The sequence below is a fragment of the Micromesistius poutassou genome, assembly GCF_964030765.1.
Source record: "Micromesistius poutassou genome assembly, chromosome: 4".
NCBI classification, from domain to species: Eukaryota; Metazoa; Chordata; class Actinopteri; order Gadiformes; family Gadidae; genus Micromesistius; species Micromesistius poutassou.
Genome location: NC_140274.1, coordinates 11,942,065 through 11,954,564, shown reverse-complemented (window position 1 = coordinate 11,954,564; position 12,500 = coordinate 11,942,065). Strand labels below are relative to the sequence as shown.

Below are 12,500 nucleotides of genomic sequence, written 5' to 3'. Positions count from 1 at the left end.
ACAGTTGAAAAATAAGTGCAGACCTTCACACATCAAACCCTTTCAAAGACAATGTTTCGATTCAATTTCAATAGTAAACTATATTAAAGGTATAACAAATATGACTAAATATATGTATGCTTTTTTTCCCCAAAATAAATGCTCAAGTATAACACTGATGACGCTAACTAATAAATGACCCAGATTAAACACGACGCCACGCAATGTCAACCGTTACGGGCAACCAGAGGCTGGTGTATTCCCCAGAAATGGATGTGCGTCAAACAGAGCACATGAAGCACTCCCTCATACAGCCCTCAGAGCAACCCACCTCCTCCTGCTTTAAGTGAGCTAGAGAAGGCCCCTCCTCCTCCCCCCCTCTTCCCTCTCCCTCCTCCGCCCACTCCCTCCTCCTCCTCCCGTTCTCCTCCTCCATCCCTCCTCCACTCCCTCCACCTCCGACCTCCTCTCACTCCCCCCCCCCCCCCCCCCTCTCTCCACCTCCTCTCCCTCCTCCTCCTCCTGCTCCATCACTCCTTGACACAGATGAGATGATGAATAGGTTATGTAACACAGCGAACACGTTCTCAAGGTCTGTCCTCCATTTCTAAACAGCCAACAACAACTATTCTGCCGTTGTACTTGGTGAACCGGGGCAGTGGACTAGCAACGACTAGCTAACACCTTGTGTATAACCCACATAGCTAAACTAGCCTTGTTTGCTAAATGCTCTGTGACTTATTTGAAGTAAGTCGGATATCTGAATGATGTAATTCAGATATCTGTGTTTTTGTGTTTACTGATTTATATTTCTGATAACTCTGCTTTAATATACAAAACAACAAAACAGAGAAGAGCACAGAAACAATAACCTAACATATCTGACTTCAAAACGAAAAACATTTAAGATGGTCATTTCAGATGTTACAATTATATAACAATCCAGGCTATTTCATCCATAACATTACCTTAACATAACAAGGCCTAAAAAGGGTCATGTCCAACAAAAAGCGGAGCCAGCTCTCAAGACGTCCGTGAGAGCCTCTCTTGATGCTGGCTTGGCAAGCAGCGCAGGCTTTCATAAATACTGCACAGCCAGGGAGAGAGAGTCACCCTGCACCTCCAGGTACAGCTGCACTCTGGAGCCATCATCTACTACATGCACAGAACACATGTGTGTGTGTTTATCATTGTGTGTGTGTGTGTGTGTGTTTATCATTGTGTGTGGTTGTGTGTGTTTATGTGTGTGTTTATCAGTGTGTGTGTTTATCAGTGTGTGTGTGTGTGTTTATCCGTGTGTGTGTGTGTGTGGGGGGCCGCGTGTGAGTTTGTATTCAAATGTGAAAGGAAATGGGAAAGGTATGGTGGCCGAGACGTGTGGAACAAACCTCATATCCTCACTGTTGGCAAAACACAAGCGGAAAACAAAAATGCATCGCAACAACGTGATCGAGGAAGTCAGTATCAAACAATGTTGACAGTTAAACGGGCCGGCTGTTATTGCCAGTGGACTCATACAGTATGTAGATAGAGTTAGCCTAATTAAAAATATTTTTTGTGTTTATCAAATTTATAAAGCGTTAGGAAATGCAGTTTGTTCAAGTAGTCTCGGACACCGCAGAAAGGGGTTGGACAAAGTATAACAGAATGAAGAACATACGTCATAACCTCTCACACGCACACACACACTCACACACCTATTCACACACGCAGACACACATGCAGACGCACACTGATGTCTCTTTGTTGCCTATATCACTCTCTCCATCTCAAGGACAGTACAAACTTCTCAGCGAGGTTAGCCTGGTGGAGGACACAGTGTCCACAGCATCCGGGGGTCTTTTCAGGTTCCTAGGGACATATCTAAGTGCTCTGGTGGTGTCTCTGTGTGTGTGTGTGTGTCTGTCTGTATCTGTGTGTGTGTTTGTGTGTATTGGGTCTAATTTGTCAACAGTCCTGTCAACTTGTTCCGACAGACCAGTGGCTGGAATGGAAAAGGGGGACGTCTAATAATACAGAAAGTAGGTTCCCTGGAAACCAATGAGCCTTGTGCAATTAGGCGTCCCTCAGACCACAGCAGCTGGTCCCGGACCAGTGTGCGCCTGCATTAACCACTCCAGACCCACCCGGTCAAGACTGCACAAGCCATTGAGGGAGGGTCTAGTACAACTGATGGAGGGAGGGTCTAGTACAACTGACGGAGGGAGGGTCTAGAACAACTGATGGAGGGAGGGTCTAGTACAACTGATGGAGGGAGGGTCTAGTACAACTGATGGAGGGAGGGTCTAGTACAACTGATGGAGGGAGGGTCTAGTACAACTGATGGAGGGAGGGTCTAGTACAACTGACAGAGGGAGGGTCTAGTACAACTGACAGAGGGTCTAGTACAACTGATGGAGGGAGGGTCTAGTACAACTGACAGAGGGTCTAGTACAACTGACAGAGGGTCTAATACAACTGATGGAGGGTCTAATACAACTGATGGAGGGAGGGTCTAGAACAACTGATGGAGGGAGGGTCTAGTACAACTGACAGAGGGTCTAGTACAACTGACAGAGGGAGGGTCTAGTACAACTGACAGAGGGAGGGTCTAGTACAACTGACAGAGGGTCTAGTACAACTGACAGAGGGAGGGTCTAGTACAACTGACAGAGGGAGGGTCTAGTACAACTGACAGAGGGTCTAGTACAACTGATGGAGGGAGGGTCTAGTACAACTGACAGAGGGTCTAGTACAACTGACAGAGGGAGGGTCTAGTACAAATGGGAAGGGGCTTATGCTGTTCTCCATCTTGGCCATAGATGGGCTACTGAGAAGAGACCCACTGGCTGTGTGGTCCATCAGGAACATTGCTGCCCTGTCCTCTTTGTATATTGTTCTCTGAAAGTAAGACTGTTTAAACTGCCAAGACATTTCACAATTCCGCTTGACTGTCAACGTAGGCTAATCCTTGAGCTAACACCAGAATGTATTTAGCAGTTGAGGACAAAGCACACAAAAATATTTCAAGAATCTCAATTGTTGATGGATGCTTAGCTCATAATCTACAGTTATAAAACAGGTTGCCCAGATGGAAAAAAAGCATTCATTAAAAAAGCCATCAGAGCAAACCTGATGATCTGAGGTATGAGGTATCTTGCTTTACTCAAACAAATTCCTCTAGTTGAATCTGCATGCTTGAAGATGTGAGAGGTATTGTTTCATGCCGGGCCTCACAGTAAGCTGTCACTAGGAGCATGAGTCCCATCAGAGGCAGTGGCTCAGAGAACCAAACGCTACACGAGGAAAGAAAACGTAGGATCAGTTCAAATAATACAAAGTATCAAAAACTGTGTGTGTGTGTGTGTGTGTGTGTGTGTGTGTGTATGCATGCATGTGTATGGGTGTCAGTGTGTGTGTGCGTGTGGGGGGTTGGGTGTGTGGGTGCAGGCTAGCAACTTTGTGTGGTTATTATACCACAGAAACATGAGTTCAAACCACACTGCCTGCCATGACAGTGATCGCAAATGCAAAGGAGGTATGCGCATATGTCTTCCATATCGCATGTCCATGTACAACCAAAGATGTAGCTTTTTAGACAACACACACATCTGTTCATCAGGTACAACTTCATCGCCACATCCAGTGTTCATAGGAACCCAGGAACAAAATACGCCTTCACCTGTGATTTCTTCATATTTTCGGATTGGGATCACATCTAGCCTAGAACGTAGCCTCCACGTGCGCACAGATGAGAGCGCGCACACACGCACGCACACACACACACACACACACACACACACACACACACACACACACACACACACACACACACACACACACACACACACACACACACACACACACACACACACACACACACACACACACACAACAAAGAAAACAGTGAGGCTGTAATTGCAATCTTACACCACTCCCCTGACCACTCGACCGCGGCATTAGCCTGCTAAGTGCATCGTCGTCCATTTGCTTATCAGCAACACAAACACGGTCCCGCGCGGTGACTCAGAGCCGTCAGTCAGGAGGTAGAGAAGCGGCTCATGCCCTGCACAACTCCGTCATAAGCCAATCATAAACCAGGATATCCAATGCATCAAACATTGATGATATAATGTTATTATGATGCTATTATCCAAAATGATAGCCATTATAATTATTAATAGCATCATTATTATTATTAATATTATATGATCGATATAATTATAATATATAATCATTATTATTTGTATTTGTATGATTATAAATGTTATTATTTATTTAGATATTATTTTTTATTCGTAAGCATGTTTGGGCAAAGCTGTCCCAAATCTTATGTCATCACTAAAAAGCACGCCAACGAGTGTGATGGTAAGAACTAAGCTACACGCCTGACGTGTGACTTTGAATGGGACAAGTGTCCGAGCTCTGACCTGGTGGTCCCGCGGAATGCAGGGCAGCGAGGTCCTGCGGTGGGACTTGCTGTTGCTCTGCGCTTGAGCCATCATCTCCGAGGCCGCTATGGAGCTGGACCTCCGTCTACGCTTGAAGACCGGGATGTCCTCCTCCTTCGCCCCGGTCACAGAGCCACAGCACCCCGTCCCGCTGGTCCCTGAGGCCGGCAGGAGCCGGTCAGCATACCTCGCAAGCAAAACCCCGAGCAGCCCCAGCAGGTAGGCCAGGTAGGGTCTCCAGCAGGCCCCGACTCCGCTCAGAGACACGAGTGAGACCACCCGGATGCCGCTGATGAAGACAAGCGAGGACACTCCCTGGGCCAGCCCCGTGACGACCCGCAGAGTCCCACCGGCCAGGCAGCCGAGGACCACCAGGGTGACCGGGAGAGACACGAGCTGCTCCTCTGCACCGCGGCCGCGGGACGGGAGGCTCTGTGCCGCCGCTTCGCTCAGGCAACACACCGCCAGCGACCACACAGCCGTCCGGACTCCTACCCCGCGGCGACGCAGAAAAAGCCCGATCCAGAAGAAGGCACATGCGAGGGTAAACGCGGGAGAAAGCAGGTACCACGCGGCTAGGAGGAGCTCAGCAGCGCCGCTCGCTACCGCTGCTGCTGCACAATGAAGACGACGACGGCCAGGACGGGACTCGCTGCTATTTTCGTGGCTGTAATGTAGTGCGCCTACCAGGCCTGCGTCCCAACCGACCAATCTGAGCAGCAGAGCGAGAATAAGCGAGACTGAAGCCACGCAGACGGCAGACAACGCTCCTCGGAAACTCCTCCATGTCACGGCTGCTCCGCGTCTCGGCCACGACTGACGGTGGTCGGCGTCCCGTCGCAGGGGCTTCACACGTGCTCTCACATAGCCGCCGCGCTCCAACGCCGCCCGAGGATGTTTTTCATGCGCGCTCCGCGACGAACCTCTGTTGTCGCTGTCTGCATCCAAGGCCATCTCCCTATCAGCCAAGGCGGAAGGGTTTGACCGTCCTGGGTGGCAGACAAAATAGATGCAGACTGTGTGAGTGTCTCTCAGTGCATTATGAAACTTAGCTTAATAGGCCTAATAAGGCAGTGTTTGTGGGAGTGTGTTACCTGTGGTACTCGGTCCCTCAATCAGATTTCCAAAAACGCAATCTAGAACAAGAGTCACTCAGGGAATAACACAAATGACCCCCACATCAAGGAATAAATACATTGGGAAGTTTGAAAATGTCTCATTTTCCTAATGTTCAGTAACTCCTGATGATCAACCTGTGTGAACCAAAACACAACCTGGCTTCAAACTTCTGGTTTCATAGGCCGGGGTCTACGCTCTCTCTCTCCCTCCCTCCCTCTCTCTCCCTATCCCCCCCCCCCTCCCTCTCTCTCCCTACCCCCCCCCCCCCCCCCTCTATTTTCCTTCCCCCCTCCCTCCCATTAGACACTATCCCTTTTTGTGTCGCTCCGGTAACTCGTCACGTTTCAGCCCCAAAACGGTTTTGTTGGTTTTGTGGCTGGGCGACACACACGCACACACACACACACACACACACACACACACACACACACACACACACACACACACACACACACACACACACACACACACACACACACACACACGTTCTCCCTCCTACTTAGTGCAGAGTGGATGGGAGCCATGTTTAGAAGGAGATTTCCTGACCTGTGGGTGTTCACCCCCGCAGCTCCTGAGGAAGTTATCCAACCAATCATAACAAACACAGCTCAATTATACCGGCAAATAATATGGATGCGGCGAGGAACAGCGACGGCATTAATTGTGTTCATTAGCATAATTCATATTTATGAGTACAGTCTACACACTTACGCCTTTGCTGTAAATCAGCAGGACCTCATATCTCACATGTTTATTAATCCACCCATGCATTTAGCACATGCATCCAGATTTCATTCTGTTTGTGATTCTTTGAGAGTGCAATTAATGTGTAGTAGTTCCACTACAGTTTATTTTACGCACGCACGCACGCATGCGCGCACACACACACACACACACACACACACACACACACACACACACACACACACACACACACACACACACAGAAGCATCCCACTCAGTGGAGCTAAATCGTCGTTTTTTTTCCACAGGAATTAGGATGGTATAATTTAGCCGTCCTAATCCACAAATGCACTGTGGTCCTGGCCTGCTGTGTGTGAGCGTCTGGGAGGCGGTGGCCCTGGACGGCCGGGCAGCCTGCACCTGTCTGGCCTACATTCCCCCTGAGAGGATTACTCTCACAGGCAGTTTGATCCCGTGAAGATTTTCATCTTTAGAGCTCACGCGGCGGCTGTTATTCCGTCGATCTTCGGTCCGATACTATTTTAAACTGTCTGAAACTATCGACAACAGCTCGATGGATTAAAGCGTTTGCTTAGATGACATTGTGCGGTGCGGTGGCAGCCATGTTCCACCGATGATACGGAGGTAACCACGATGAGGTGAACCGCCGTGTTTCAGCTGTCTGCTCATAGGTTTTTGCTCTCTGTATTGTTTTTGAAGACGTTGTGAGGCCTTTCAATTTTTTTATTATATTAATGAGCGTTTGCATGTTTTAAAAAGCAGCGCATGGAGGAATTCATTCAGACGTCATTTAAAAACAGCTGTCAGCTGTTAACATTGGACTACTTGAATCGCCGTGTTGTTCTGTGACTGTATAAGGCAAGTGTTCACACTTTGGTTCCGAGCCGCTGCTCGCCTCTTGGTGATGTACATCAGCCCCTTAAACACAAGGCAATCTCTTTCTTGGCAGTGGTACCACACGATAATAACACAGGTTGACCTTTGCTCTGCGAGATGCTTTCCAGAGCACCGTGCTCCGCTTGTGTGGAGGAAGTGTTGCAACGCACTCATCCGTCTTTGGAGCGTGAGCCAAGTGCAATCTGGAACGGGCATTCTTTCAGCTTTCAGATCTTGGAATTTTTTTTTTTTTACAGAAAATGGCTTTTCACAGCATGCATCATTGTGTACACCACATGTAAACATTTAATTTAATCATCAACATGCAATTTTATGGTAAGGGCCCTTTTTGTAATCAGGCCGTTAGATAAGTGTCAGCCTACCCATAATAATAGCACTTGGAAATCATGGCTATGTCATTAGATGTTACAATTACACTATTGATCCAAACCTAAACTGAGTTGTGAATTTTCACCCTCAAAGTCTTTCCCCTCTTAAACCTTTAGCCACAGGATATGACTAAAAACGCACTACAAGACACTGCAACATCAGAGGACAATTTTTGAAACCTGGCACGGACACGAGTTAGCCCATGAGCCAAAAGCATGGTAAAAAGAAAGCTTTTCCCATTTCTCACCCTTTTGCAATCCGTTTCAAACTAATGAGTGAACTTTACTCTGAGTAGAGAGGCTTGTTATTATCTCCTCTGTTGTTATTCCCATTTATATCCCATTCATAAATATCTCTGCTTAATTGCTGTTGTTTTGGAATGCTGCTCAAAAGGTGAAGTCACATAAAACACACACACACACACACACACACACACACACACACACACACACACTCACTCACTCACTCACTCACTCACTCACTCACTCACTCACTCACTCACACACACCACCAATTCTTATAATCCACCCCTTTAAACATGACATTTCTCATGACATAAAAATGTAAAATACAATTCCAACTTTAATAAAATGCTTCTTTTCATCTTTTATCTTTTTCTTCATTGATTTTAGCTGTGAAATATTTGAGGGTTGTTGTAACGTGTTTGAATAAGAGCATAAATGAGTCCTAATGGTAAACCTGGGAGAACCAGACGTCAGGACAGCAGTCAGTCGGCCATGAACAACAGACTGTCTTGGCCCCTGGAAGGAGAATGCAGGCTGCTGCTTCAACTCTTTGTGCGTCAGGTTTTATGTGTGTGTGTGTGTGTGTGAGTGTCTGTTCGTCTCTCTGTGTATTGTGTATATCTTTAATCGGAAATGTGAGTGGCTGCAATAAGCAGTAAGTGTGTGTGTGTGTGTGCGTTTGTGTGTGTGTGTGTGTGTGTGTGTGTTTGTATGCGTGTGTGTGTGTGTGTGTGTGTGTGTGTAAGCGTGTGTGTGTGTGTGTGTGTCAGAGGTGACAAGTGCGGAGTGTGTCTCCAGAGGCTTTGCAGCAGGGCGATGACGTCCTCTCTCACTTCCTGTCTCTGCCACTCCATGTTTTGCAAACCACTGGCCATGTTATGTGAAGGCTGCGGCGCCCTGCGACAGCCAGCCTGGACACTCTTTCAACAAGGACATGGCGTCCAACGTGTGTTCAGCGGTTGTTGGTTTGAATCCCACACGGGGCCCAAACCAGGGTAAAAGTTTGTCCATTCACTAGATTGTCATGTGACTTCTTTCCCTACAATAATTACAATCATCTCTTTCAAAACTGTTCTGATGGTCCGCTTAAATATGCAAAAAAAAGTGTTCTTTCCTCCTCTTTCCCGACCAGACAATCTATCCACCTCCTCTAGTTCACCCTCGTCCCAGAACAAAGAACTCAGATCTTCTGCCTTTCTGTATTTCAGTAACTTCACTGCCTCCCTCTACTCTATTTATAAACCCCCTAAGGTACAAAAATGATGCTTAAACCAATCAGCTGGAAGACAGAGTGAGGGGAGCCATTTTAATATTGTGGCTACAACGGCAAGACATTAAAAAGTTGTTTTCTCACTTTTCCCACTGAAAATGATCCTTCCGTAATTAGATTATAGAGTCTGGGAATGGCACCCGACATTATCTTGAATAAACAACCATGAATACTTGCAGAATCTCCCACAATTGCAAACAGTAAAACTTAACCTCAACCTATACTTGCTGTTAAGCAAGCAACCTGTACTGCAAATACATAAATAATCATGTTTACACAAACTATGAAATCTGTGCTTTATTAAATAATGTAATGAGACTATAAGAGTAAACAATTAATTTGCATTATTAAATTGAAATTACACACAAACATACTTACACTATATAAGAGAATGCACATAGAAGAAAATACAAGCGCACACACACACACACACACACACACACACACACACACACACACACACACACACAGAACTCAAGCACAGTTTACTGCTAGTTGCCAAGGATACATCTCAAACAGTGGTGCTGTAGTTCACGCACAAAAAATGACCTGGAACATTTCTCAAAGTTTCTCAACGGATGAAAACGCTGATTCAGTAAGTTACGTGTTTGTGGCTGAAAGGTTCGACTTGCAATAACTTATATTCGGCTGTTTCGCAACAAGTAAAGGCAGTTCTGTGAGCAGAGGTGTCAGATGCGATGCAAAACAGATGGCATTGCATGCGAGGGGGAACTTGGCTGAGCTATGGCCGTAGAGAGGTGGAGGTGGATGCAGAATCGTTAATGACACAAGGCCGTTGCATTTCCATTGCCTTTTTCCATTGCCAACATCAGCTGGGAAGCCTGAACCTAAAGCAACAATGTTTTTTCTCCTCTCGGAATAATATTGCCATCTAGCAAACAGCAGATACTGTATGTGGCTTATCATGGGTGCTGTTGACGCTCATCGTTGCACAGAAATTACGTGGCCTTCCTGTTCAGTCACCTCTGTGTCACGAGCTGTCCAGCTGCCCCCAGATTTCCTCAAGACGTCCGTGTCAACAGAACCTCTCTGGGGAAATCGGTCGTGTGAGGACAGCACTGTGTGGACGCACGGGAGGGGGGGGGGGGGTGTAGATTTACTTCATCACCTTGAAGGCTCCTAAAGTCAACCTAGTCCATCAATCACAAATACCTTTCATAACCGTCCACGTCATGCAACACCATCCAATCCCAGGCTTAGCACGAGAACCCACGGCGTACCCCAATGCCAATAAACACATATGATACGCGAATGAAACACTTTCCCTGCAGTGCTTTCCTGCAATAGCAAGGCCCCACACACCTGCTAACCTGCTAAATCCTGGTGCTTAAAACCTGGACTCATTTCGGTGTAGATCTCACCCGGGCCGGGGCAGGAAGCCCAGCCAGACCCCGGCTCCTCCCTCCTCCGTGGGCTCCCACTAGACAAGCCTCTTCCCGGGGCGACGCAAGGTCCTTAAGGTAGCAGCATGATAAGCTGTGGCAGCCGGACCTCCAGGAATCTGTGGAAACAAAGTCTGCTGCTATATCAGGACACTGATAGGGGCTTCTTGTTGTTGTGGTTGCTGCTGCTGTTGTTGAGTGAGTGTGTGGTGTATGTGTGTGTGTGTGTGTTTGGTCGTGTGTGTGTGTGTGTGTGTGGTTGTGCATGTGTGTCTGTGGTCGTGTGTGTTTGTGTGTGTGTGTGTGTGTGTACACGTTGTGTGTGTGTGTGTGTGTGTGTGTGTGTGTGTGTGTGTGTGTGTGTGTGTGTGTGTATGTTGGTGTATGCTTTAGGGTGTTACTTATTCATTCAGTGCCATATCGAAAAATGCAATTTAAACTGAACAAATAACCCTTTGATTGTTTTGATATGAGTGTTCGACATGTTACATGGACGCTCTTCCAAAGGCCAATTCCAAATATCTTGAATATTTTAGAATCAGGCTGAATGAGAATCACTATGGCAACTAGACTACTTTGTAGCTCTAGAATGATAAAGCATTAAAGATGAAGTGACTTCTGACATAGCAAAATAATATGGATTTAGTTCTTATTTAGTAAAAAATAACAACATCATGTATTTTAATTCAAAGCAACCCTAAATATTAACAGAACCTAATAGAAAAAGAAACCAGAAGGAATTGTAATAATTCTGTGTATTAATCTTAGTATCTCTGTTGACTGTGTCCCAGGCAAGGCTCTGTGGCAGACAAACTGTATGCAACGTGCCTATGTGTGCATGGATGTTTAAGTGTGTCCATATGACACGCAGTAAGCTCTAACGAGCAGGCCTGAGCACTGGACAGAAACTGTTTCCAATTCCACTGTCTGATTAAACAGAGAGCGGGGCTGCCTGGGAAATCTGCTGCCATTCCACACGCATCTCAAGCTGGAAAACACCACCCACACACAAGAGAGACAAAGACACGCCACGCACATGTGCATGCACACACACACACACACACACACACACACACACACACACACACACACACACACACAAATACATATGCATAAGCACACACAATGCACATGCATCCTCCTGAACCACATGAACACACACATCGACTGATAAACCATTCATTATTCCCTGTAAGCCAGCCAAATAAGGGACTGAGCAGCATGGGTGAAGAAACATACCCATATATGTACCATAATGCAGTTGCCATGATGATGAAATCATGAATTAAACAACACTAAGGTCTAAAGGGGGTCACCACGCACCCCTTGAGTCACATCTAAATGGAAATGGCTCTTATTTTTTTTCTTTTTGGGTGTGCAAACTGAGCTGAGGTATATTTGAAGAGAAACAGAGAGAGAGAGAGAGAGAGAGAGAGAGAGAGAGAGAGAGAGAGAGAGAGAGAGAGAGAGAGAGACACATACACACACACACACTCTCACACACACACACACACACACACACACACACACACACACACAGACAGGCGGACAGACAGACAAATGGACAGAGAAGAGTCTTGAGTGAGACAAAGAAGAACAGTGCTATTAACAGCCTGACCGTTTAAGTCTAATCTACAGACCAGACTTTTGTCTGTCTGTGTCTGTGTGTGTGTGTGTGTGTGTGTGTGTGTGTGTGTGTGTGTGTGTGTGTGTGTGTGTGTGTGTGTGTGTGTATGCCTGTGACTCTGAGAGCCTCTTGTTATTCCACATACAAGGATCCCATTCAGCGTGCACCGTTGTGTGCCTTTGAACATTATGCTAATAGTCTGCGCCGTACCTGTTTGCTATTCATAATGTCTTGTTTGTTGTCCCAATACAGCGCGGCCCAGTGATTGGTTTATTATTTGACCACGACTCACAATGTGCTGCAAGCACTGTTTAAAACTGCCAGGGACCAGTGTGTTCATCGTTCCAAAAGCTGACCTTAAAATTTAAGTTACATTGGACACCTTTTGATTTAAACAAATATTGAAGCAGCTAAAAATAGATTTAGATCAAGGCTATTCTACTTGTTTTGAAAGGT

The 12,500-nt window shown here is 46.4% G+C and overlaps 1 protein-coding gene across 1 annotated transcript in view; it reads right to left on the bottom strand.

The window, feature by feature from the left end:
• Positions 1–5,634, bottom strand: part of pde3a (phosphodiesterase 3A, cGMP-inhibited) — a 38,475-nt gene extending 32,841 nt beyond the window's left edge. The window contains exons 1-2 of the mRNA XM_084466295.1: positions 5,504–5,634; positions 4,389–5,398 (exon numbers count right to left, since the gene is read on the bottom strand). Coding sequence (XP_084322421.1) covers positions 4,389–5,363 — 975 coding nt within the window. The 5' untranslated portion in view covers positions 5,364–5,398; positions 5,504–5,634. The remainder of the gene's footprint in view (positions 1–4,388; positions 5,399–5,503) is intronic.
• Between the last annotated feature and the right edge of the window lie 6,866 nt (positions 5,635–12,500).